General features: G+C 47.7%; 1 protein-coding gene across 1 annotated transcript in view; it reads right to left on the reverse strand.

Annotated features, from left to right (window-relative positions):
- Positions 1 to 19225, reverse strand: part of CALML3 (calmodulin like 3) — a 33483-nt gene extending 14258 nt beyond the window's left edge. The window contains exons 1-2 of the mRNA XM_053256256.1: positions 19134 to 19225; positions 1965 to 2481 (exon numbers count right to left, since the gene is read on the reverse strand). Coding sequence (XP_053112231.1) covers positions 1965 to 2396 — 432 coding nt within the window. The 5' untranslated portion in view covers positions 2397 to 2481; positions 19134 to 19225. The remainder of the gene's footprint in view (positions 1 to 1964; positions 2482 to 19133) is intronic.
- Positions 19226 to 24724: the final 5499 nt, after the last annotated feature.

Below are 24724 nucleotides of genomic sequence, written 5' to 3' on the forward strand. Positions count from 1 at the left end.
TTGAACATGTGCTGAACATGTGTGAATAACAGTAGATGAGTACAGATCTATACAGATGTGCACAGAACACAGATTGTGCATGCAGTGAACATAACGTCTGGATGGGCCTAGACTGTAACATGTGGGCTTGATCCTTCACACAGTGTGTAACAAATGTATGGATTTCACTGTCCACAAGATGTGCTGATGGGCTCTTTTTAAAAGTAGTGGACAAATTCATGGAGGATGGGTCTACCACTGGCTATTAGATTCCAGTGTCTGCCATGTAAATTGTTTTGTGAACTTTTTGTGGAAAAGCAGTATAAATATTATCTGTTCTTGATGACAGATAAATAGAGCCTCCATGTTCAGATGCCCTGTACCTCCAAACACCAGATGCCGGAGGCAAACCATGAGGAAGGGGTTGTTGCTTTCATCACACCCTACTTGTGAGGCTTCCCAGGGGTATTTGACTAGGCATGGATGGACATTCGCCATGATCCTGCAGGGATCACTTTTTGTTATTCTGTTCCTAGTTGAAAATGCTGAGTAGCAAGTATGTTGTCCCACAAGGGCCAAAGACCCCTGTTGGATAGTGACGTCGCTCGTGACCTATGACACAGACCTACCTCCCACCCTCACTATCTGTGACCTTTTAAAATTTTCTTTGATCACATTATTTCAACAAATTGGTGCCACTTTAAACATCTACCTTCGTTTTTTAAAACAGCAATATGCACCACAGCTAGCCCTGTAAAAGTTCTGAGAAAGAAGTTCCACAGGTTAAGTTTCTCACATCACACAGTTGCAGAGACAGAGACAACTTACATCCTCTTCTGGTGTAATTGTCATGATTTCTCTTCAAGGAAAAAGAAAAAGGGAAAGGAAAGGAAAGGAAAGGAAAGGAAAGGAAAGACTTTCTAAATGGGAGGGAAACGTGTAAAGACTGGTTAACCTACCAGTCTTCATAAGAACAGCCCTACTAGATCAGGCCCAAGGCCCATCTAGTCCAGCATCCTGTTTCCCACAGTGGCCCACCAGATGCTTCTGGGGAGCCCAGAGGTAAGAGATGAAGGCATGCCCTCTCTCCTGCTGCTGCTCCCCTGCAACTCGGATTGAGAGGCACCGTGCCTCTGAGCATTTCTGGCCATAACAAAATCGGCATACAGTACACGTGACTGCAGTTGTTCATATCCGTCTCTTACTATCCTGACCTCTCTCATTCCTCTATTCCTTTTCTCTCCCCAATCAAATTTTGCTCTGTAAGCACCTCAGGGCAGGGATCTAACTGTGTTTCATTCTTTTTTGTTCTACTGAAAAGCACCATATTATACATTAGCAGCAGTGTAATAACAACAACAACTTTTGCAAGAACTACAAATTGCCAGCAAGCAAGAATTGGTGGAATCATCCGATTGAGAAGGTCACAGAAAATGAGGAGGCAAAAATCCTTTGGAATTTTCGAAGACAAACTGATAGGCATTTAGCTCACAATACGCCAGATCTGAGAGTCATTGAAAAGAATCGGGTTCTGATAATTGATATTGCAATCCCAGGGGAAAGATGAGTCAATGAAAAACAACTGGATAAAATAACGAAATACAAGGACCTTCAGATTGAAATTGAGCAGCTCTGGAAAAAGAAAATAATAGTGGTGCCAATAGTTGTTGGTGCCCTTGGAAAAGAAAATTGAACACCAAAAGAAAACTGAACACCATCTCGACACCTTGGGCATCGATAAAATTACAACACATCAACTACAGAAGGCCACACTACTCAAGACAGCACAAATACTATGACACTATCTTTAATTTTTCTTAAGTTATCTTAGACCCTTGGAAAGGGCCCGAAAGTACCAAATCCAGTCAACAACATCTGATAGACTGGGTGTAAATAGCATATAACAACAACAACAACAACAATAATGTTAAAAGATTGGTACCTAGGATGGAATGGCGTAAGAGTCATTACTTCTCCATCATCACCCGAACAAACTCTTCGTAGTTAACTCTCCCATCTCTGTCCACGTCAGCCTCCTTGATCATCTCGTCTACTTCTTCATTCGTGAGCTTCTCACCGAGGTTGGTCATGACGTGCCGCAGCTCTGCTGCACTGATGTAACCATTCCCATCCTTGTCAAACACTCGGAAGGCCTCCCGGATTTCCTCCTCGCTGTCCATATCCCTGGTTCTCTTGGCCATCAAGGACAGAAATTCCGAGAAGTCAACTGTGCCGGTGCCGTTGGCATCCACCTCGCTGACCATGGTCTGCAACTCAGCCTCTGTCGGGTTGTGCCCAAGAGACCGCATGACAGTCCCCAGTTCCTTGCTGGTGATAACCCCATCGCCATTTGTGTCAAAGAGCGCGAAGGCCTCTTTAAACTCAATAAGCTGCTCCTCTGTGAGCCGGTGATCCATCTTGCCACCTCTCTGATCTCACACACGCTGCGTCTCTCTTCTCAAGAATCGCACCCACTCATTATCCCTGCTGAAACAGGAAAATCTGGCAAGAGAAGAGAAAGAAATGAAGGGGCAAGAACTTCAGTCCACGCCCTCTGGATGGCAAGCCTGCCGATGGCTCCTGCTCCTGTGTGATGAAACCAGCTGAGGAGGGCAGAAGCTTGTTGTTGCTGCTGCTGCCTCAGTGGCGACGGGATCTCATAGGGTTGCCGGAGGCAACAGGTGCTCCACAATCGATATCCAGCATCTTGCCAGCCAAGCAACGGATCGGATTATTTTATGGATCGTATGGCAGGATTGTGTGGCAGGTGAAGTCATTGTATTTGTAATTGGAACTTGGTCACCTTGCAGTCCACACCTGGGCTTTTGCAGTGCCTGGACATCAGCAGGCTGTTTGTAGTATTTCTTTGTACACTAAGTGAGCATTTGATGCTCTTTTGTGGCACAAAATGCTCACTTGTTGCATGTTTCTTATAGACCTATTCATGGAGGACAGGTCTATTGATGGCTACTAGTCTGAGGGCTATAGGCCACCTCAGGCCTCAGAGGCAAGATGCCTCTGAATCCCAGTTGCAGGGGAGTAACAGCAGGGGAGGGGGCATGCCCTCACCTCTTGCCTGTGGGTTTCCCAGAGGCATCTGGTGGGCCACTGTGGGAAACAGGGTGCTGGGCTAGATGGGCTTATTATTCTTATGAGAGCCAGACATCATCCTTCAAATAGTGTTTCTGCTATAGACCCACCATGTTTTCTGAGCCCTCTTCTTTATTATTTATTTATTTCTGTATAAAGCACTTTGAAAACTTTTGTCAAAAAGCAGTATATAAATATCCGTAGGCATGGTCAAAGCATTATCGCACACTGAGTGGGTTAAGATATCACCCAGAACCACTGAACAGAATCCAGACTAACACTGCACTAGTGCAAACATGTTTCACTAGTGTGATGATGTCGCACTCATGAGTTCCACTAAGTTGGGAGCTTTCACTGCTGCAGTAGGAAGTTGCACTTATGCAAACTGTGGTGTGCCGCCTGCTGCGAAAACTCTTCCTCAGTCCATATCGATTGCAGGGAAGGAGGCAAAGCTATCCACTACCCTTGTTGCACGAGCAGAATGCTTGCACAAGCAGGCCGAGAGTACACTAGTGCAGCATTTGTTTGGATGTCAGCCACTGTTTATATTAGGTAAGGTATATCTAACCAACCTGGGCTGATGCCAAAGATGATCAACAAAGCCTGGTTTGTTTTGCCGTATGGTGGTTTGTCTGGGTTCTACCCCTTCACCTTACTTCTCCTGATCTGGGCTTACCTATCTCTATCCAAGACCCATGAGAGGGCTAAGCTTCTGAAACAAACCAGGATTAAACCATGATTATGAGTTCAGCTATCACACAAGACCATGGTTAGGACAAGCAAACCAACTTCCATCCTTGAGTTTAGATTGTGGTTTGACTGCTCAAAATAAACCACAGTTTGTTGGCTAGTGTGGATTCATACATACAAGCTAACCTCAACTAGACAAAATCAACCATGATTCTCTGTGATGTCTGAACTCACCCACTGGAAAAATATTATTCCCTACCCTCCACCCCACCCCTCTCCAGCTAGTGTAGCCATTGCTATCGAGAGTGGGTGACTAATCCCAAATCCAGACCTGGACTATCCATCTTTCAGCACCAAATTCCTGAGGTCAGTTGCAAGAGCAGGGAGCCTGAAATGCAAGAGGCAAAAGGTTCTGCCCTGTTGAGCCTTGCAAGAGCTGATGCCAAGCTGGAATGAGGGGAAACTTCAGTAGGCACCTGTCCTTCTTCAGACCAGCCCCCCTGCCCCCCACATTCTTGTACCTAGAATTCAGCGGTCAACTTCCATCCCTTTTTCAAATGACATGATGAAGTGTTATTACTGTGAGTTGCTAGAGTTGCTGTTCTTCAGGGTTCATCTCCTTTCTCAAAACCTCTAGAAGTCAAATAGGAACATAGGAGGAAGCTGCCTTATACTGAGTCAGACCATTGGTCCATCTAAATCAGTATTGTCTACACCAGGGATTCTCAGCGTTGGGTCCCCAGATGCTCTTGGACTTCAACTCCCATAATCCCTAGCCCCAGTGGCCTTTGGTTGGGGATTATGGGAGTTGAAGTCCAATAACATCTGGGGACCCAATGTTGAGAATCCCTGGTCTACACCATGGATTCTCAACGTTGGGTCCTTAGATGTTATTGGACTTCAACTCCCATAATCCCCAACCAAAAGCCACTGAGGCTGGGGATTATGGGAGCTGAAGTCCAATAACATCTGGGAGCCCAACATTGAGAATGTCTGGTCTACACAGACCGGCAGCAGCCTCTTCAAGGTTGCAGGAAGGAGTCTCTCTCAGACCTACCTGGAGATGCTGCCAGGGAACTTGGAACCTTCTTCGTGCAAGCAGGCCGGTGCTCTTCCCAGAGCGGCCCCCTCCCGTCATCTTCCTAGAGCAGCCCCCTGCCCTGAGGCAGGGGTTCCCAACCTATGGTACTCCAGATGTTGCTAAACTACAACCCCCCCTCACCCCCCAACAACAATTTATAATGGCTGTGGGGGTGGTGGGAGTTATAGTTCGGCAACATCTGAAGTGCCACAGGTTGGGAACCCCTGCCTCAGGGCAGGGGGCTGCTCTAGGAAGATGACGGGAGGGGGGGGGTGCCAAGCGTGTGCCTGTTGTGATGTCTTTTGTGGCCGTCCAAACACCCTCCTGCATGGCGGTTCTACACACGCCAGGACATGTAGAGCTGCCACATGGGAGGGCACTGGTAGATCGGTGGAATGCATCACAACGAAAGTGCATTCTGTGCACCTCTCGTATAATCAGGTGGGCCAGTGAAGTATCATCTGAACCAGCCATGAATGGGGAATGTGCAGGGACACCCGTAGAGTTTTGGGCACCCTAGGTGAAGTTTGATGTCCAGTGCCCCACCCCCCGCAAGCCGAGACGTACAGAGGCCCAGATTTAACTTGAGCCATGCTCATTCGCTGGGATGGGAGAGAGCGTGCAAAGCAAGGCAATACTACATCACAACAGGTGTGCATTTAGCACATCCCCCTTGTATTCACACGGGCCAGGGAGGTATTGCCCAACCTGGCCAGGAATGGGGAATAGATCTCTCCTGTTTCCAGTGCACATCCATGTAAATGCACGCGCATGTGAGAATGCAGGCACCAGGCTGTGCCCGGCCTGCCCTGTGACACCCTGCAGCTGCTGAGGTCTGTTTTGAACCGGGGCTAACCCATGGCAGGATCAAGGAGGAGGTTTTTAACCAAAAGCACAACCATCCTCTTGGCTTTCAAAACAGAGCAAGCTGAGCAAATGAATGCAGCGAATGGCAGGGAGGGAAGGAGAACACCGGCTGGGATGTGAGGATTGGGGTGCTGCCAGGATGCCCTCAAAGTCTTCCTCTCTAGGAAATGTTGGAGGGGGTGCTAGACTCCTTACACCATCTCACAATCATACGTGGGGGGCCAGGCAGGGAACACAGCTTTCCCAGTGCTTTAACAACTCTAACTGGAAATGCAGCAGGGTGTCAAAGAGGGCGATAGGAAGCGGTTATATATTTATTATACATGGAGTCAGAGACCATTGGCCCATCTAGGCGACACTTGTCTTCTCTGCTCTGACAGGCAGCAACTCTCTAAAGCAGGGTTGTTTATTCTTCCTATTTCAAAAGCAAGCAGCACAGCTCCCAAGCCACAAGCATCTCCTTACTCCAGAATTAGGAAAGGGGGGAGGGGGGAGGGATGATTAAGCAAATGATTAAACAAAAAATAAGAGGTAAGAAGGAGAGAAAGAGCAAGACAGGAAGGAAGGAAAGATGACAGCAGAGGGAGAGACAGATACAGAGAGGAAACAATGAAAGTTGAGGTGCTTTGCAAAGAACGGGAGACTAAGGGAAGATCCTAATATACTTTTAGTACAGGTTGATGATGACTGAAAGGATATAGTATCCACCTTTATTTTCTGCTTCTCTTTATCTTTCCTTTTTCTCCTCTGTGGGTCGGTTCAGACAAGTCTGACCTCTCCCATGTGATTAGGAAGTGGACATGCTAAGAGTGCACCTGTCAGGATGTCCTCTGCAGATGTCTGGTGTTCTCTCAGAACACCTTTATTATTTGGGGGGTCTGCTCATCCAAATGGCTCCTTTACGTGCACTTCAAATACTTCTTTAAACAAATATTTGGAGCATGTGTAGATGGGCCATTTGATGACAAATCCCCATCTGATAAAGGGATTTGCCAAAAGGGCATCAAGATGTCCGCAGAGAATGTCCCAAAGAGCACACTCTTGGCATGGGTGGGGATGGTGTTGTCTGAAGCAGCCCTCTCCCTTTTAAAGAAACAACTTGGCTCCTTATTAAACTACATAAACCCAACTACACATAAACTTAGTCCTACTAAAGTTTGTTTGCTTTCCACACTGTACAAAATGTTTCTGGTGCACATTAGAAGAAACCCTTCCGTGGGGTTTCAGACAGGGGTCTTTCCCAGTTCTACCTGGAGGCTGAAACTGGGACCATCTGCACACAAGGCAGGTGTCCTTCACAGGGCTATGGCCATCCCCCCAAAAAATCCTGGCCTGCTTTTATGAAGAAAGGGAATGTTCTGCAACTGAACATTGGCCCCTCCTGAAAAGTGATGGGGGAGTAACCCAGCTGGGAGAAGTATCTGCTTTTCCATAATGTGGTGGGCAATTGTGGGTTATTCCTGTAATTTCCCTCTCACAGTCTACAGAGTGGGAAAGTTTGAGGAGTGTACAGCCTCTGTATTGATCCCAGCATCCTGCCCCACATGTTGCAAGTGCTTGAAATAGATTCCAGCACCCTGCAGGAAGGATCTCAGCTACTTAGTTGATGAAGCACAAAAATGAAACGAAGAGCTGAACTTGAAACCAAAAGGCAAGCGGAATTGGTGGGATCACATCCTGTTTAGAAGTGAGTCATCTTTGCTTGCTTGTAAGTGCCACATAACAGCAAGAAAAGAAGTGAAACCAAACCACCTCAGTCTGACATGCATTTCTGCTATGATGTTATTTATTCCAGCAGGCAGCCATTCCTCAGGAAAACAAAGACAGATCCCGTGTGTGTGTTTTTATCACAAAGCAGCTTGGAAAAGGACACTCAGGTTCTCGGAAGGATTCCAAACGGGAGCCAATATTAACACTCACAAAAATACTGTGGGCCAGTGCGTTTAAATATCATATTGTCAAGGTGGAAGGATTCCCTTCCCTGCCTGAATCCCTGGCTTATGTTGAGCCCTGAAGCCAGGGGTTCTCAAACTTGTGCCCCCAGATGTTGTTGGAATACAGCTCCCATCATCCAATGGCCATCGTGGCTGGAGGTGATGGGAGTTGTACTCCAACAATACCCAGGGACCTACATTTGAGAACCCTTGCCTGAATCTGGATTCTGTGCTAGGATGCATCCTGGAACATGTAAAGTCATGAGTAAGTCTGAGTCTTTGACTTTGATCATATACCAAGTGTCTCAGAGCTGATGCTCTTCTACCTGGGTGGGCCACCCAAGGTTCATGGCACGAGGCTTCCTTTAGCTCAGGGGTTCCCCACCTGTCGTACTCCAGATGATGTTGCTGAACTACAGCTCCCATCACCCCCCAGCTACAATTTATTGGGACTGAGAATGATGGGAGTTGTAGTTCAGGAACATCTGGAGGACCGCAGGTTGGAAGCTCTGCCTTAGCTGACTGTGATGGGAGAGAGGAGCTGAGAAGTTGGTGACTCGCTTGGTCAGGAGAGCTGCATTGCCACCACAGCACAGAGGCGGTGGGCACAGAGCGGGTCTCAGCGGCAGTGTCCCCTCGACCAGGGATTTCCAGATGTTGTTAACGACAATTCCCATAATCCCTAAGCCAAAGCCACTGCAGCTGGGCATTCTGGGAGTTGTCGTCAATAACACCTGGGAAGCCCTGTTAGAGGGAACACTGATCAGCAGTGGACCTTTCTGAGGGCCGCCTTGGGCTCTTAGCAGCTGCTCTTCCGTGCTGACCCCTGATGCCAGGAGCTTGCATAGATAGACCAGTGCTTTGCCTAGAGAGCATCCCAAGACCGTTCAGTTGTGTGAGCCCCACGTGCAGCCTGAAATGGTACGGCCTTGACCAGTGCTCCCTCTAGCAGGAATCCCCAGATGTTGTTGACGACAACTCCCATACTCCCCAGCCAAAGGCCACTGCCCTGGGGGATGCTGGGAGTTGTCGTTAACAACACCTGGGAAGCCCTGTTAGAGGGAACACTGGCCCTGACACAGCCTGGCTGCCTCGGTGAGGCCTCACTAACAAGGCCTAGGGCAGGCCTGCACAATTTTGATCCTCCAGATGTTGTTGGGCTACAACTTCCCTCACCCCCAGCCACAGTGGCCAATAGTCAGGGATGATTGGGAGCTGCCCTCTGAAGGCGAGTCAAAGCCATGCCTCGGCCCTGGCCCGGAGCTAGGCCCAGAGAACAAGCCCTCTAAGGAAAAGTTGACTGGGAGTGTTTGGCTTAGAGAACAGAAGTTTGAGGGGAACCATAACAGCTAGGGTTGCCACTTCCCCCGGAATTTAGGGTAGCACCCCCGGAATTTGACTCCTCCACCCGGCTGCTAAATTCTACCCGGATTTACACGGATTTCAAATGCGCTGCCCGGATTGCCCAGGTTTTACTCTGGATCTGATCACATGGAAGGACAGAGAAGAAGGGGAAAGTATACAGAACTGTCAAATAAACAAACAAACAAACAAACAAACAAATATGCAAATTAGTTGCCATGTCATTTGCATAATATGCAAATTAGGTCACCTGGCTTGGGGGAGCTTGAATATGGGAACCCTAATAACAGCATTCTTCAAATCCCAGAAGGGCTGTTGCAAGGATGGCCGGAATGACTTGTTCTCTGTTGCCTCGGGGGGGGGGGGGGCAGAACTAGAACAAATGGGCTACTGTGACAGGAGGGTCAGTTTTGCTTGTAAAGGTAAAGTGTGCCGTTGAGTCGATTTCGACTCCTGGTGCCCACAGAGCCCTGCGGTTATCTTTGGTAGAATACAGGAAGGGTTTGCCATTACTTCCTCCCTCACAGTATGAGATGATGCCTTTCAGCATCTTCCTATATTGCTACTGCCTGATATAGGTGTTTCCCATAGTCTGGGAAACATACCAGCAGGGACTCGAACTGGCAACCTCTGGCTTGCTAGTCAAGTCATTTCCCCGCTGCGCCAGTAGGTGGTTCCAGTTTTGCTTGTACATGAGAAGAAACTTCTCAACAGTCAGAGTAATTCAGCTATGGAACCGATGGCTTAGCTGGATGCTGGTGGGCTCCCTCACTGGAGGACTTCAAGCAGAAGCTGGATAATCATCTACTGAGGATGCCAGTGTCGTGTAGTGGTTAGAGAACTTGACTAGGACCAGGGAGACCCGAGTTCAAATCCTCATCCCCATTCAGCCCTGAAGCTCACTGGGCAACCCTGGGCCAGTCACTTCTATACCACCCACTACTGAAGTCTCTAGGCAGTTTACTGCACAAAACAAACCAAGAATTTAACAGTTAAAACATATAAAAATCTGATTTAAACTAGCCATAAAAACACCAACTAACTAAAACGTTTGGCTGAAGAGATGTGTCTTTACATCACTCTGGGCTCCTGGGAGGAAGAGCGGGATATAAATGTAAAAATTAATATAAATAAATAAAATGTCCTGTCCTGAGCAGGGGCAGGGGTTGGACCAGATAGCCTAAAAGACCCTTCCAACGGCTACCACCAACCCTGGCACAGTGGGCATTAGAGGTAATAGCCTCCAGTTTGAGAGGGAGTGATAGATCCATAGAAGTTAAAGCTGGAAGGGACCTCGGAGGTCTTCTAGTCTGACCCCCTCATGGACTTTACTGGGTCTTATGGGCTATATTTCCAGGACAACCAGTCTGAAGAGGATTGCCAGTTTTTCGGATGGGCTGTGTTGCTGTGCCCTTAACAGCAGCTTGATATGCAGTGGTCGGTGCTCTCCTTGTTATGAAATTCTCCAGCTGCTAATCCCTACCGAACAAGTGGCTGTTCAAGGCACAGCCAGAGAGTCTGGATGAAACGTCGGCTACTCTAGGTCCGAGAAGTTGGCTCCCCCAGTCTGAAACATGGCGATTCCCAGGAGGAACCAACCCGGCTAACCGGTTTAGAACCATTCATTGCTCCAGACCACGAGTTGAGCTTTGCACCTCTGAAACCACGAGAGAACGAAAGCAGCTTGCTTCAGAGACCATCATGCCTTGTCCTAGGCTGTGGTTTCACAGCAGAGTTATAGGAGGGTCCTCCCATCCCAAATTTCTTGTAATTTTCCATACAGCTTGGGTGTGTTTCTTCCATAGGTTTTATCTGGCTTTGTGTCATAATTAGAGGATGGTGATGGGAGAACGATATGATATGAGGTTATTTGCTTTTCCTTTGCATCTTTCCTGGTTCCCTTCCCTGCTCTACATAAAAGGTGTGCTTGCTTGGTCTGTGCCAACCAAAATGTGTTACTGCAGCTCAGGTGCCCTGTTTGAACTGCACATCAAGTGGGAAGCCTGCTAATGTTGTGGCAATCTAGAATGTTGTTTTGACTCTCCGATGGGAGTCTTCCTGAATGGAGAACAAAAGGAGGCCACTTGCAATTCTGCCCATGAAAAACATATTCCATCCTTTCCAGGGAGAAGAGCAAGGATTAAAGCATGGCTGTGTGTCTCTAGCATCAGTAACCTGACAATGCAGGGGCGTAACTACCATTAGGCAAGGGGAGGCAGTTGTCTTGGGGCCCCACTGCCTCAAGAGGCCCCCCAGAGGCACATCACATGGCTCCCCACCTGCCCATGTTGCACCCTGTATGAATTATGTTGAGTCTCTTGGAGACTGGCAGGAGCAGAGAGTAAAAAAACTAGATTCAATGTGAACTAGATATTCACCATATTCATAATGGGGATGTGAGTGCACTATATATTGTGAAGTGTGTTTGTGTGTGTGTGTATCAGCGAGGGGCCCATTTTAAAATCTTGTCTCTGGGCCCCCTCCAACCTTGCTACGCCCCTGTGACAATGCAGCAGAAGGTTAGGGTGAGGATGGGAACATAGGAAGCTGCCTTCTACCGAGTTGAACCATTGGTCCATTTAGCTCAAGATTGTCTACACAGACTGGCAGCAGCAGTTTCTCCAAGATTGCAGGCAGGAGTCTCTCTCGGCCCTGTCTTGAAGATGCTGCCAGGGAGTGAACTTGGAATCTTGAATGCAGACATGCAGGTGCTCTACTCGGGAATATACTAAAGGGAATGAGAAAGGATGCTCACTGAAAAGCCCTGGTTCCTTACAAATGGCCATGGGATGCATGGAATTTCCAAATGGCCATTTGGAAATTCCATGCGTTCCTATGGCTCTTTGGAAGGAGGAACACAGGAAGCTGCCTTCCACTGAGTCAGACCCTGGGTCCATCTAGCTCAGTCTTGTCTACCCAGACTGGCAGCGGCTTCTCCAAGGTTGCAGGCGGGAATCTCTCTCAGCCCTATCTGGAGATGCTGCCAGGGAGGGGACTTGAAACCTCCTGCATGCAAGCAGGCAGGGGCTCTTCCCAGAGCGGCCCCTTCCCCAACGGGGAACACATGTAGTCTCCCATTCAAATGCAAATCAGAGTGGATGCTGCTTAGCAAAGGGGACAATTGATGCTTGCTGCCACAAGACCAGCTCTCCTCCAGGTTTTTTGGGATCCCCTTCTTCCCCCACACTATGTGCCCTATAGACCCTCTCCCACTGCAGCTGCAGCTGCTTTTGCTGCTTTAACACGGGAGTTCCCAGCCGTGGGTCCCCAGAGGCTTAAGACTACAGCTCCCATCATCTGGGAAGGGGAGGAGAGCTGGTGTTCTGTCAGCAGGCACAAAATGTTCCCTTTGCTAAGCAGGGTTCACTTGAGTTCACATTTGGAGATGACATGTGAGCGCTGTAAGGTTTCTCCCCGAGGGGATGGGACATCCGTAGCTCAGTGGAAGAGCATCTGCGTGCTTGCATGGAGAAGGTACCGGGTTCCCTCCCTGGCAGCATCTCCAGGTAGGGCTGGGAAAGACTCCTGCCTGAAACTTTGGAGAGCTGCCAGTCAAGGTAGGCAGTACTGAGCTCGACCGGCCCAGGGTCTGATTCGGTAGAAGGCAGCTTGTGAAGTTCCTAAGATGGGAGTTGTAGTCCAATAACATCTGGGGACCCATGATTGGGAACTCCAGCTCTAACAAGATCCATGTTGGTGAGGACTAAAATGGGCACAAAGATGGCTTGTGCTACTCTCAGGCTTTGGGTGCTGCTCTCCCAAGCACCAGGTGCTCCAGAAGCCCCTTTCTCGGCAGTTTTCTCCTTGTAAAAGCAGCTGCGAGCAGGGCCTGGCTGGGATCACAAGTGCGGGGAAGGAGGTCAAACCCTCTCCCCCTGCACCTCAACCCTAACTCAAATCCCACCCCTTTTAAAACTGATATTAGCTGCAGTGGGGAAAATGTAGAGGCACAAAATCATGACACTATTGCTCCCCCTCCCCACAGCGAATAGCAGTGTTGGGGGTGCAATTTAAGTCCGGGCATTGATATGGGGCAGGGGCGTAGCAAGGTTGGAGTGGGCCCTGGGACAGATAGGGAAGATGGGCCCCTATCCCCTGCTTTCTTCTTCAGAGACATGTAAGCGGGGGGGGGGGGGAGAGCAACAAGCAGGCTGTGACCCAGTTAACGGGGGTGTGTGGACTGGGGTCCAGGGATATTTGCACCCCCTTGTTCAATTGCAGCCACACCCCTGATGGGGGGGATGAATTGGACCCCTCTCCCTCCACACCATGGCTCCCGTCCCAGGCACGGGCCTTTATGCAGTTGGCGTTGCAGTTTCAGGAGTTCAGGGCAACCTGGCCTGCTTGTGCTTGGAAGGAGACCCAAGGCAGCCGCGGCCTCTTTGGCGGCCGGAGCGGACATCCATCTGAGCAGAGCTCCGTGCTCAGCTGAATAGAAGCTGACAGCTCGCTTTCTGCTGCATCAAAGAAACAACCGCCAGGACGGTTTCGCCCCCAATCCATTTGTGGTTAGAAGAAGCCCATTTGGTTCTCATCAAGCCCTTGGAGGCCCGTGACAATAAACAGCCATTAAAAGGAGTGGGGTTCGGGGTTGTTTTTTTTTAAAGCTCAACAAGCTCAGAGCGCTTTTGTCTTTCCTGTGTGTGCATCTAGCTGCTTTGGCAGGGAGCCCATCGAGAGGATCCCCACATACTGAGGGATAGTATAACAGATTCATTCCGGGTGTCTGAGGTTCAGTGCCCGCCACAAGGGCGCCAGGTGCTATTAGGACTCCCTGATAGAGATCAGAGACTTCCTCCATTCTGAGCCTTTGCTCATAAACTGCCCCCGTTGGAATGTGCACCCCGTATGAAGTAGGGGGAACAGTGACCTCTTAAATGGCAAGCCTACTCCTAGTTCTAACTCTGGGAGCTGGTATGCAAGGTGGGAAATGAATACTGCAGACAATAAATTCTTTTTTAAAAGGTTTTGCCTTTAGTCCACGAATTTTTGCACAAAGCAAACATTTTAAAAACCACTCAGGTTTCTAGCCCCTATGGTTACTATGGAGAGAAGCGTGGAAAATATAGGCAATGATGGATAAAATCTCTAGAATCTAAGCAGTGGGACTTAGTAGAGATTCCAGAGGTCAGTGGCCGTGCTTCAGAACACTGGCTCTTGCCATAGGTAGCAGGACAGAATAGATATGCAAAATAATATAAGTGTAACACTAGCGTTAAGGACATGTAAATTAATAAAGGAAGGGAAAGGAACATCCTGGCATTGCAGGTGCTCGGTGTTCAGTTTTTAAATGGCTTCCTGGTGGTTTTTTTTGCACACAGGGCTGGTGGAATTTCAGACCATGTTCTGAAGAGGCAGCCCAGAAAGAAAGAAGGATAAGGTCCTGTAGGAGAGCTATTCTAAACCTTGAAAAGCTTGCCTAAAGTAAGGTGAAAAGTACTCTGTTATAGGCTGAGCTGGGACCTCCACCAAGGCAGGGATCTGGGAGGGACACAGACCTTGGACAGCTCCCTGCGGAAAGGGACCAGGACCTCGGATAGTTCTAAGCAGGACCACATGAGAGCTGGCTATAGCGACATGAGAGGGATGTTGCTCCAGCAGCCGTTTGGAGTAGGCTGCTGGTTTTCATGGCTGCTGCCCAGGCAGAGTGACCTGACCTCACCCCTTTCCTGGGGAAGGCCCTGTTGTTTGCCCATTCTAAGTACAGGCTCCAGCAATACTGGGGAACTGGCGGCCAGATCCTCAGGAGTCTCCTCTGAGTCAGAGGATGAAGGCAGGGCTGTGTGCTTGGGTTGCAGTGGACGTGCTGGCTCAGGTCCCCCAGTTTTCCTGGTGTGTTGGGGGGTGTCGTAAGGTCTTCCCTCCCTGTCTTGTCCCCTGAATTGTCCACTTCATTCCCCAGTTGAGGCTTCTTGGCTCTAGAGTCACAACAAAGAGTTCACCTATCTTCTGTTTTCTTGAGTTGTTTGCCCCAGAGATGTATACATAGACTGTGTTTCTGCAAACTGGGACTCGAAAAGATTGCCAGAGACTGATATCTCCCTAACTAATGACCTGCAAGCCAGAATCTTCTGAACTGATGATGCCAAAAGAGGACTGATTCACATGCGGAGATTTAAATGCTGCAAGTATATTGGGTACTGCTGGTGTTGGTACAAGGATATGTAAAATGAATCCTGGCTGGCATGATGCACAGGCAGTGTTACCATAGGGCAACTGTGCCCTACAAAGGCAGCGTCAGGGTTGTGCAAATGCACAAAAGCAGCAGAAAAATGCGCAAAAGCAGCAGACACTAGCACAAGCAGCACTTCTGCAGATTTCCCTGTTGAAGACAATCTGCGGAATCACTGCTTGCACAACCACCCCATTCTCACAACCCCAACCACTACATTTGAAAGGTGCAATCATCCCATAGTGCAGTGTTATAGAGATGCAATGCTGTGCATCACATCAGCCACTATCTATAATGGTCACTTTCATATGTGGAAGGAGAGCTGGTCTGGTGGTAGCAAGCATGAATTGTCCCTTTTGCAAAGCAGGGTCCACCTTGGTTTGCATTTGGATGGGAGACTACATATGAGCACTGTAAGATATTCTCCTTAGGGGTGGAGCCATAGCTAAGTGGAAAAGCATCTGCATGCTTGCATGGGGGAAATCCCAGTTCATTCCCTGGCAGCATCTCCAGGAAGGGCTGGGAGAGACTCCTGCCTGCAACCCTGGAGAAGCTGCTGCCAATCTGTGTAGACAGTACTGAGCTAGATGGACCAAGGGTCTGACTCAGTGTGTGGCAGCTTCCTCTGTTCTTATTTCCATGTAACTGAATAGAGTTCATTTGTTTTAAAAAAAATTGCTTCTGAGTCTACTTTGCATTAAATGCCTAACTTCATCTTGGCAGAATCTGACATGTACACATTTAGTCAGGTCAAATGTTGCCTTTTCTAGGTGCAAGATTGGGGTCAGAATTTCAGTCTCAGAATTGCAGTCACAGGAATCCTCATGTGCAGTCTCTGGTCGTGCAGCCCAGACATGGGTGGTACTGGCGGCACACACAGCCCAGACCCCCATGGAAATGAAGTCTTGATTTTAAAAAACTAATTTGTTGGCGTACATAGTAAGATTATTGTTCCCTTCAAAGAAAGAAAGAAAAAGGACCAACCTGCTGGTCCCCCTTGATATAAAAATTAAGCAAGTTTGGCAGAGATTAGAGATAGTGCAAATGTCTCCTTTCTAAATTGTGTGATGTCTAATCAGTTGAGGTTTTTCTTCCACTCCTCCTTCCCCCCACCGCCGTCTTTCTATTGACTATAGTTTATTTGAAATTGTTAGGAAATGGCTCTTTGGCAGCTCCCCAGGGAGGGAGAGCAGGAGGCCAAAGTGGAGAGAAAGAACTTGGCGTAGAAGCAAATGCCATCAGATAACTGCAAACGCACAAGAACTTGGTGCGATAGCGAAGAATGGGCTTGAACATGCCACCTTTGTGCTGGGGCAGAAAGCAGCAGACTGAATGCTGAGAAAACAAAAGCAAAAGCTGGGTTTGAAACTTCCCGTCCTTAATGTGTATGTGCTACGTAGGGAGGCAGGGATTCAGTCTCACTGGCCAGCTGACAGGCTCAAAATCGTGCAGAAATCATGGGCATCACCGAAGGGTGGGGATGCAAACACTACATTTGGTGCACTGGGAACAGACATTTTGGTGCTTTAAATAGAAAGACCAAGAGCTTCCCACTAATTTCATTTTATTAGATGTATTTCTACTTCTGAGCCTCTGCTTTCAATTCCTTTAAGTGTGGAGTTCGCAAAGAATGGGGCATTTTTAGCCCTGGCACCAGCTTTATGGGATGCCCTTTTTAGGGAAGGCTACCTGGCCCCAGCACTATGAAAGTGAAAGTAGCTCCCTTTAGTGTGGCCATTGGTACAGGGCAAGGGTCTTCCCCCCCGCCCCTCTGCTGCTGTGTGGGATTTTTTTTTTTTTACTCCTTGCAAAGGGGTGTGTGTGTGTGTGTGTGTGTGTGTGTGTGTGTGTGTGTGTTTGATTTCGATGGGCAATGCTTCTCCCTTTTGCCAGGTCATATCCAACAGAGGACCAGCCATGTTGCTGGTTTCCAGGCTTAGATTCAGTTCTGAATGCATCAGTAGACTATCAGCATGAGAACATAAGAACATAACAACAGAACATAAGAACAGCCCTGCTGGATCAGGCCCAAGAAGGCCCATCTAGTCCAGCATCCCGTTTCACACAGTGGCCCACCAGATGCTGATGGAAGCCTACAGGCAGGAGTTGAGGACATGCCCTCTCTCCTGCTGTTACTCCCCTGCAACTGGGGAGTAACTGAGGCTCTCCATCTGTTGCTGGACCAACTGCCATCATTCACTGTGGCAAGTGTGCCGGGGGATTATGGGAGTTGTAGTCTAATAACAGCTGGAGAGCCTCAGGTTGGTCTCCCCGGATCTAGAACTCACCTGTCTGGGAGAGGTGAGAAAGTAAGGTCACCTTCATCAGCTTAGCTGGGGTCCCCTACCATGTGCCTGCTCCCTAGGTTAATGCTGTGTGGTGTGAAGAAATCCTTTCTTTTGCCTGCCCTAAACCAATTGCCACTCAATGTAATTGAATGATACCAGGTTCTGTGGTCCAGACAGAAGGAAGAGAGCTAGTTTTGTGGTAGCAAGCATGAATTGTCCCCTTTGCTAAGCAGGGTCTACCTTGAATGAGATACTACATGTGAGCACTGTAAGATATTCCCCTCAGGGGATGGTGCCGCTCTGGGAAGAGCATCTGAGGTTCCAAGTCAGGTTCCCTGACAGCATCCCCAAGATAGGTCTGTGAGAGACTCCTGCTTGAAACCTTGCAGAAGCCGCTGCCAGTCTGTGTAGACAATACTGAGCTAGATGGACCAATAGTCGGACTCAGTATATGGCAGCTGCCTATGTTCCTAGATACTAGAAATACCAGGTTCTAGTATTTGTCCTGGCAATATTATGAGAGAGAGAAACTTCTCTCTGTCCACTCCACACAATGCATCATTTTAGTCTTTCTTCATAGGAAAGGGGCTCCGGGACCCTAAACATTTTGGTTGGACTTTTTCTGCATCTTTTTGAGCCATGAGATTCATTTTGAGATCGTGAGTTTGTGGCTGAAGTAAGGGCCAAACGAAAGGCCTTCTTGTTCCACTCTATTGTGCACATGACTCAGACCTCACTTGGAATACTGTGTCCAGTGCTGGGCCTCACATTTTTAAAAGGATGTTAATAAACTGGAACAGGTTCAGAGGTGGGCCCCAAAGAGAGTGAGGAGGTCTGGAGGAACTTGTCTTTAGAAGACCGGTGGAAAGAGCTGGGGTCTTTAGCCTGGAGAAGAGAAGATGAAGGGTGAATAGGATGCCCCGCTTCAACTAGCTAAAGGGCTATCACATAGATTCTGGTCACCACATCTAAAAGAGGACATTGTAGAACTGGAAAAGGTGCAGAAGAGGGCAACCAAGATGACCGGGGCCTAGAGCACCTTTCTTATGAGGCAAGGCTACAACACCTGGGGCTTTTTAGTTTAGAAAAAAGACGACTGCGGGGAGACATGATAGAGGTCTACAGGTATAAAATCATGCATGGTGTGGAGAAAGTGGATAGAGAGGAATTCTTCTCCCTCTCACATAACACTAGAATCAGGGGTCATCCCATGAAATGGATTGCCAGGAAATCTAGGACCAACAAACGGAGGTACTTTTTCACACAACGCATCAACTACTTGTGGAATTCTCTACCACAAGATGTGGTGACAGCCAACAACCTGGATGGCTTGAAGAGGGGTTTGGATAACTTCATGGAGGAGAGGTCCATCAACAGCTACTAGTCGGAGGGCTATAGACCACCTCCAGCCTTAAAGGCAGGATATCTCTGAGTACCAGTTGCAGGGGAGTAACAGCAGGAGAGAGGGCATGTCCTCAACTTCTGCCTGTGGGCTTCCCAGTGGCATCTGGTGGACCACTGTGTGAAACAGGATGCTGGACTAGATGGGCCTCCTTGGGCCTGATCCAGCAGGGCTGTTCTTATGAGGAGCAGAGTTGTTCTCTTGCTCCTGGGGACAGGATTCTAGAACCGATGGGTTGAAATTACAAAGAAGCAGATTTAGGTGGTACCTTAGGAGGAATCTCTGAGCTGTTCAACAGTGGAACAACAGCCTGCCCTGTGTCATGATGGGCTCTCCTTCACTGAAGGTCTTCAAACAGAGGCTGGACAGGCATCTGTCAGTGCAGATTCTTGCACCAAGCAGCGGGGTGGCATCTGTCCCTTCTGCAAACTGAGCAAAGAGGCACCTTTTTAAAGTGGTGATTCTCTTTACTGAGCAGGGGGAGAGCAACTGGCCCTATCCGTCCCCAGCACAGCAACCCTCCAGTGGCTGTTGCTGGTGTCTAACTTATGCTTCTTTTTTTAGATGGTTGAGCCCTTTGGGGACAGGGAGCTAGTTTATCTAATCTAATCTAATCTAATCTAATCTTATCTATCTATCTATCTATACATAAATCACTTTGGGAACTTTTGTTGAAAAGCAGTATATAAATATTTGTCGTATTTGTATTCTGACTCAAGCATTCTACAATTTTATGACTTGCTTGCTTACTCTCTTAAGCCACAAGTCCCGTGTTTGGACAAGGCAGAGGAAGAGAGCGGGTGTGTGTGTGTTAGTCACCTACTGAGCTTGTGGCCACAGGACAGGTGCTTTAATTAGCCACATAATTAATTACAGAGTACATAAGCTCTGTCTAGAAGATCACAATCACACAACTGGCATGTGGAATCCTGTTTAAAAACAATTGCAGGATGTACACATTCGCACATGATATAATAAAGATGTAATTGTGGTGATGACATATACGGACTAATCCGCTCCTGGAGATTTGTGGCCCTTGAGCAGGGGCCCGGCCTAGCTTTACTCTCAGCTCAGCACTTCTTTTTGTCATGGTGGAAGGGAGCATTTAGTGGGTGGCATGACTTCTATTAGTCAATTCAAAAGAAACTGAATCTCTCCATGGTTGCCTAGCGACTGCACTCGGGCTCCCTTCCTGGTCAACCAGGAAGTCATCAGGGAGCATGTCCTGTAGGTTGCTTGGCAACTACGAAGGGAGGAGATGCTGTGTAGTCAACACTCCTGGTTTCCAATTAAATGTGATCATTTGGATGGTGACCAAAGCTGGTGGGTTCTCTGAGCTGTGATTGAAGAGGGACCCTTCCTGTTTGTCATACAATCTGGCCATCCAAATGGCAGCTTGCAGTGGGTACAGGAACTGAGTGTTTGTGCATCACTCTAATCCATGGGTTCTCAAACTTGGGTCCCCAGCTGTGGCTGGACTACAGTTCCCATCATCCCCAGCCTATTTGGCTATTGGGGCTGGGGGTGAAATTTGAGAACCCCTGCCCTAGTCATTTCTTAGTTCTATAGGGAGGGTTCTTATTTATTATTTATTGAATTTTTCTTCCCTTCCAAAACCCAGTGAGTTACCCAGACTTGGAAGGGCAGCTAAACTGGAGGCAAGGTTGCCAGGCACAACTGGCAACTAGCCACAATCAGTAAGCACAGTGCTTGAGAGAGAGGTTCTTCTTGGTGGGTTAGCCCTTTCTTATGGAAGTTACATTGATAGAGAGCACATGGAGAGAATCAAATTACAAAGTTCTCAACTTTGAATCCCCTGATATTGTTGGACTACAATTTCCATCATCCCCAGCCACACTGGACGAAGGATGCTCCCATGGTTGTATAGAAATACTGGGAAAAAATGAACCAACCACCATGATGCATGAGGCAGTATTCCTTGCTAACTTTTCAAAGAGGCACCTTTTAACGTGGCAATTCTCTTTATTGAGCAGGGGGAGAGTAACTGTCCCTATCCACCCCCAGCACAGTACCTCCAGTGACTGTTGCTGGTGTCTGTCTTATGTTTCTTTTTAGATTGTGATCCCTTTGGGGACAGGGAGCCATCTTATTTATCTTATTTATTTATTACTTCTCTGTGTAAACTGCCATGAGCCATTTTTGGAAGGGTGGTATAGAAACGAAACGAAACGAAACGAAACAAACAAACAAACAAACAAACAAACAAACAAACAAACAAATATTCCCCTGGATAGTTCAGCACAGCAAAATCCATTGACCACTCTCAATTTGGGTTGATCTGTGTGAAATGTGGCTCTGAGTGTCCCTCTCACATAACACTAGAACCAGGGGTCATCCCATGAAATTGATTGCCGGGAAATCTAGGACCAGCAAATGGAGGTACTTTTTCACACAACACAACTACTTGTGGAATTCTCTACCACAAGATGTGGTGACAGCCAACAACCTGGATGGCTTGAAGAGGGGTTTGGATAACTTCATGGAGGAGAGGTCCATCAACAGCTACTAGTCGGAGGGCTATAGACCACCTCCAGCCTTAAAGGCAGGATGCCTCTGAGTACCAGTTGCCCTCTCTCCTGCTGTTACTCCCCTGCATGTCCTCAACTCCTGCCTGTGGCTTCCAGCAGCATCTGGTGGACCACTGTGAGAAACAGGATGCTGGACTAGATGGGCCTTGGGCCTGATCCAGCAGGGCTGTTCTTATGTGTGGTCTCTCTGTATTACCTGTGTGCTACATAGTGCCTGGCACACTATTGACACTTTTCACACATTATGCTATGTTGAATGCAGGTACGACAGAGCATCTGAATACGGCCTGTATGTCAAATTAATAGAAGAATTTGTATGCTTATCCAGTCATTATGTTGTACCTATGTTCCAATGTCTGCTCACACACATGCTTTTGTGTGTGTGACTGTACCTGCCGTTAATTTTTTTTTTTTTTTTTAATGAACCTGAGTACAGGTCCCCTGAATTTCAGGAAATGTACTGCTGTGCTTGTGTTCGGTATAATATGTGAATCATTGACCTGTGTTGTGTACACTGTACAAGACTGTATGAGTGCTGAACATAATGTCTGATCAGGGCCACAGGATCTCACCTCAAAGAACTTGAGGCTACAAGGGGTGGAGAGAGGAATGTGTAGCCGCAATAATCACAGCAAACCGGCAGCCAGGGGAGGTTAGTTCATGGATTCCAAACCTTTGCAAAGGCTGATTTTCAGAGAGTGTCTACTTCATCCAGGGCTGTCCTTAGGGCACGGAAAGCAGGGCGACCGCCCCAGGCCCCACTCTTTTAACCCCCATTAGAACTAACGGAAAGGGCCCCCCCACACACACACACTGGTCAATTTGCCCCAGGCCCCGCCAAGGCTCTCTAAGGACAGCCCTGACTTCATCACTAGGCAAGAAAGGCTCTTAGCAGTAAACATCTGTACTTTTCAGAAAGCAACAGAAGAATGTTGAGAAACGCTTTTAGCAAGGAGTTGCAGGATGGGAGGGAAAGTCCAAAACGGAATCTGGAATTTTGTTCCGTCTGTCTAACAACCTTGGAGATGCAATTTTTTTGCCAGACCTTAACATTCAAACCGAGATTTACTACAGGACCAACTCTGGATAGGGACTCGTGAAAACTGAGTTTTCTTACAGGTTAGAAAGAAAGAACAAATGGGGTCCATGATCTCCTCCTCCTGCCTGAATGCCTGCCATATAGCTCAGCAGATGAAAGCAATTAGGCTTCAATTGTTTCCCCCCAACCCCGCCGCTTTATTTTTTTACAAAATGTCTCTTTGCCAGATGTTTCCAAAGGCACATCACGCACGCTAAGACACAAAACCCAGACATGGCTTTGAACAGAGTGTGCCGATTACAGTTTCAAGAGCTTTTGCTCAAAGGGCACTTTAAGAGAGACATGGAATCTTCAGTGTTTGTGTTTCAAGCTCAAATGAGATGGGAAAGCCTGGAGGCTTCTGTCCCAGCTGCAGTCCACATGATGCCACCAGACTGCAGAGGCAACCCAAAGCAGCCGAGGGGTCCTAGCCTAGAGGTCAGGTTATAACGCCAAAATATTCACTTAGAAGTGACACTCAAAGCAAGTTTGGGGATTTCTCCTGAGGCAAAGCTAATGAGGAAATGCAAGAGAGTTATAAAGGAACTAGCAACTTCTCCCACAGTGGTGTCACCAGATTTTGTTTAAACCAAATTTGGTTCTCCAACATCCAAGAAATTTTGAGAGAAGGGGAAAATGAATTGTTTGGATAAAACAGAGCTCTGTGCAGAATCCTGTGCCCCGTTTGGCTTTAAAAAAGCCAAATCTGGCAACAGAGTGCCCCACCCCCCAAAAAAACCCTTTAATTCTGCAATCTATATCAAGCAACTAGGCAAAAGAAAGTTAATTTGAGAGCCAGCATGGTGCAGTGGCACATGAGAATGAGGGGCCCAGGTTCAAATCCCCACTCAGCCATGAAAGTCACTGAGTGACCCTGGGCCATTCATTAACTCACTCTCTCTCAGCCTAACCTATGTAACACGGTGGTTGGGAGGGTAAAATGTGGAGACACCATGTACACCATTGTGGCCAGGTATGATGGGAGTTGCAGTCCTACATCTGGGGAAACAAGGTTGAGAACTCCTGTCATAAAGCACACACTCATTTTCCTTGCCATCCTCCAGACAGAGGCAATGCCAGTTCTTCCCTTGCTATAACAGACATGAACAATTAGGAGTCCATAAAGTACCAGAGAATCATGACACCTGTAGTCCAAAATCATAGTAAGTCAAACAAGTCAAAATCACAAATTCAGAAAAATCTCTTCCACCTATCCTGGATCAGTCTGGAATAACTTTTTTTAATAGTTCATTTTATACATCATCACCTTTCATAAAACTCATCTCAAGGCAGTTTATACAAGTATTACTTTGGTTTAGGATTCAACCACCTTTTAAAGTGTTTCCAGACACATCAAGTTCATTCAAGTGGCGATTCTATTTAGCAGGGGGAGAGCAACTGACCCTATCCATCCCCAGCAGAGCATTCTTCTAGTGGCTGTTGCTGGTGTCTATCTAATGTTTCTTTTTTAGATTGTGAGCCCCTTGGGGACAGGGAGCTATTTTATTTATTTATATCTATGTAAACTGTGTTGGGAACTTCTTGAAAAGCAATATATAAACATCTGTCGTATTCTCCACCATTGTATGACTTGTGTGGGGTTGATAAGCAGTGATTATACTTTGGCTTATTTACAGTTCCCAGGTTTGGTCTGTCCAGGAGGGGCATTGTGGACCTTAGGCCATCCTTGGAAAGATGGGTGAAAATGGGGCAAATCTGTAGCTGGAAGCAGAGAAGCCAAAATGGTCCAAGGAATGTTGTGAAATAAACCCAAGAAGAAACGAAGGAGGTGGCTTGATATTTCAAGAGAACAAAGCTTGCATTGTAGAAAGCAGGCTAGGAGAAAAGAGGAACCGTGAGTTTGTCCCACTCTTCAGAATTCTCATTTCTCAGAGTTGCTCTCATTGCTGTGAAAAAGCTGCAACTTCCTCATTGCATCTTCTCATTGGCTGCAACAAAAACGGAGCGCAGGCCTAAGTACGGACCATGACTCCCCTAATCCCCATTGCCAAGTGTCAACATCCACAATTCATCCAACAGTGAAGATCATCAGTAATGGAAGCTAGCTTAGTCCTAGTTAAGGAGCCAAACTCAAGAGCAGGATGGGCCTCACCAGCAAGGCCACTGATCTAGTGTTCCACTCCATGGCAGCTCAGAGGAGGAGATCTTGGACCTATAGAGCCATATCGGCCTTTCTGGCTGCAACTGAAGAGCCATCCTCTCCCAGGCCAA

Source organism: Hemicordylus capensis, chromosome 5 (assembly GCF_027244095.1).
Source record: "Hemicordylus capensis ecotype Gifberg chromosome 5, rHemCap1.1.pri, whole genome shotgun sequence".
Lineage (NCBI taxonomy): Eukaryota > Metazoa > Chordata > Lepidosauria > Squamata > Cordylidae > Hemicordylus > Hemicordylus capensis.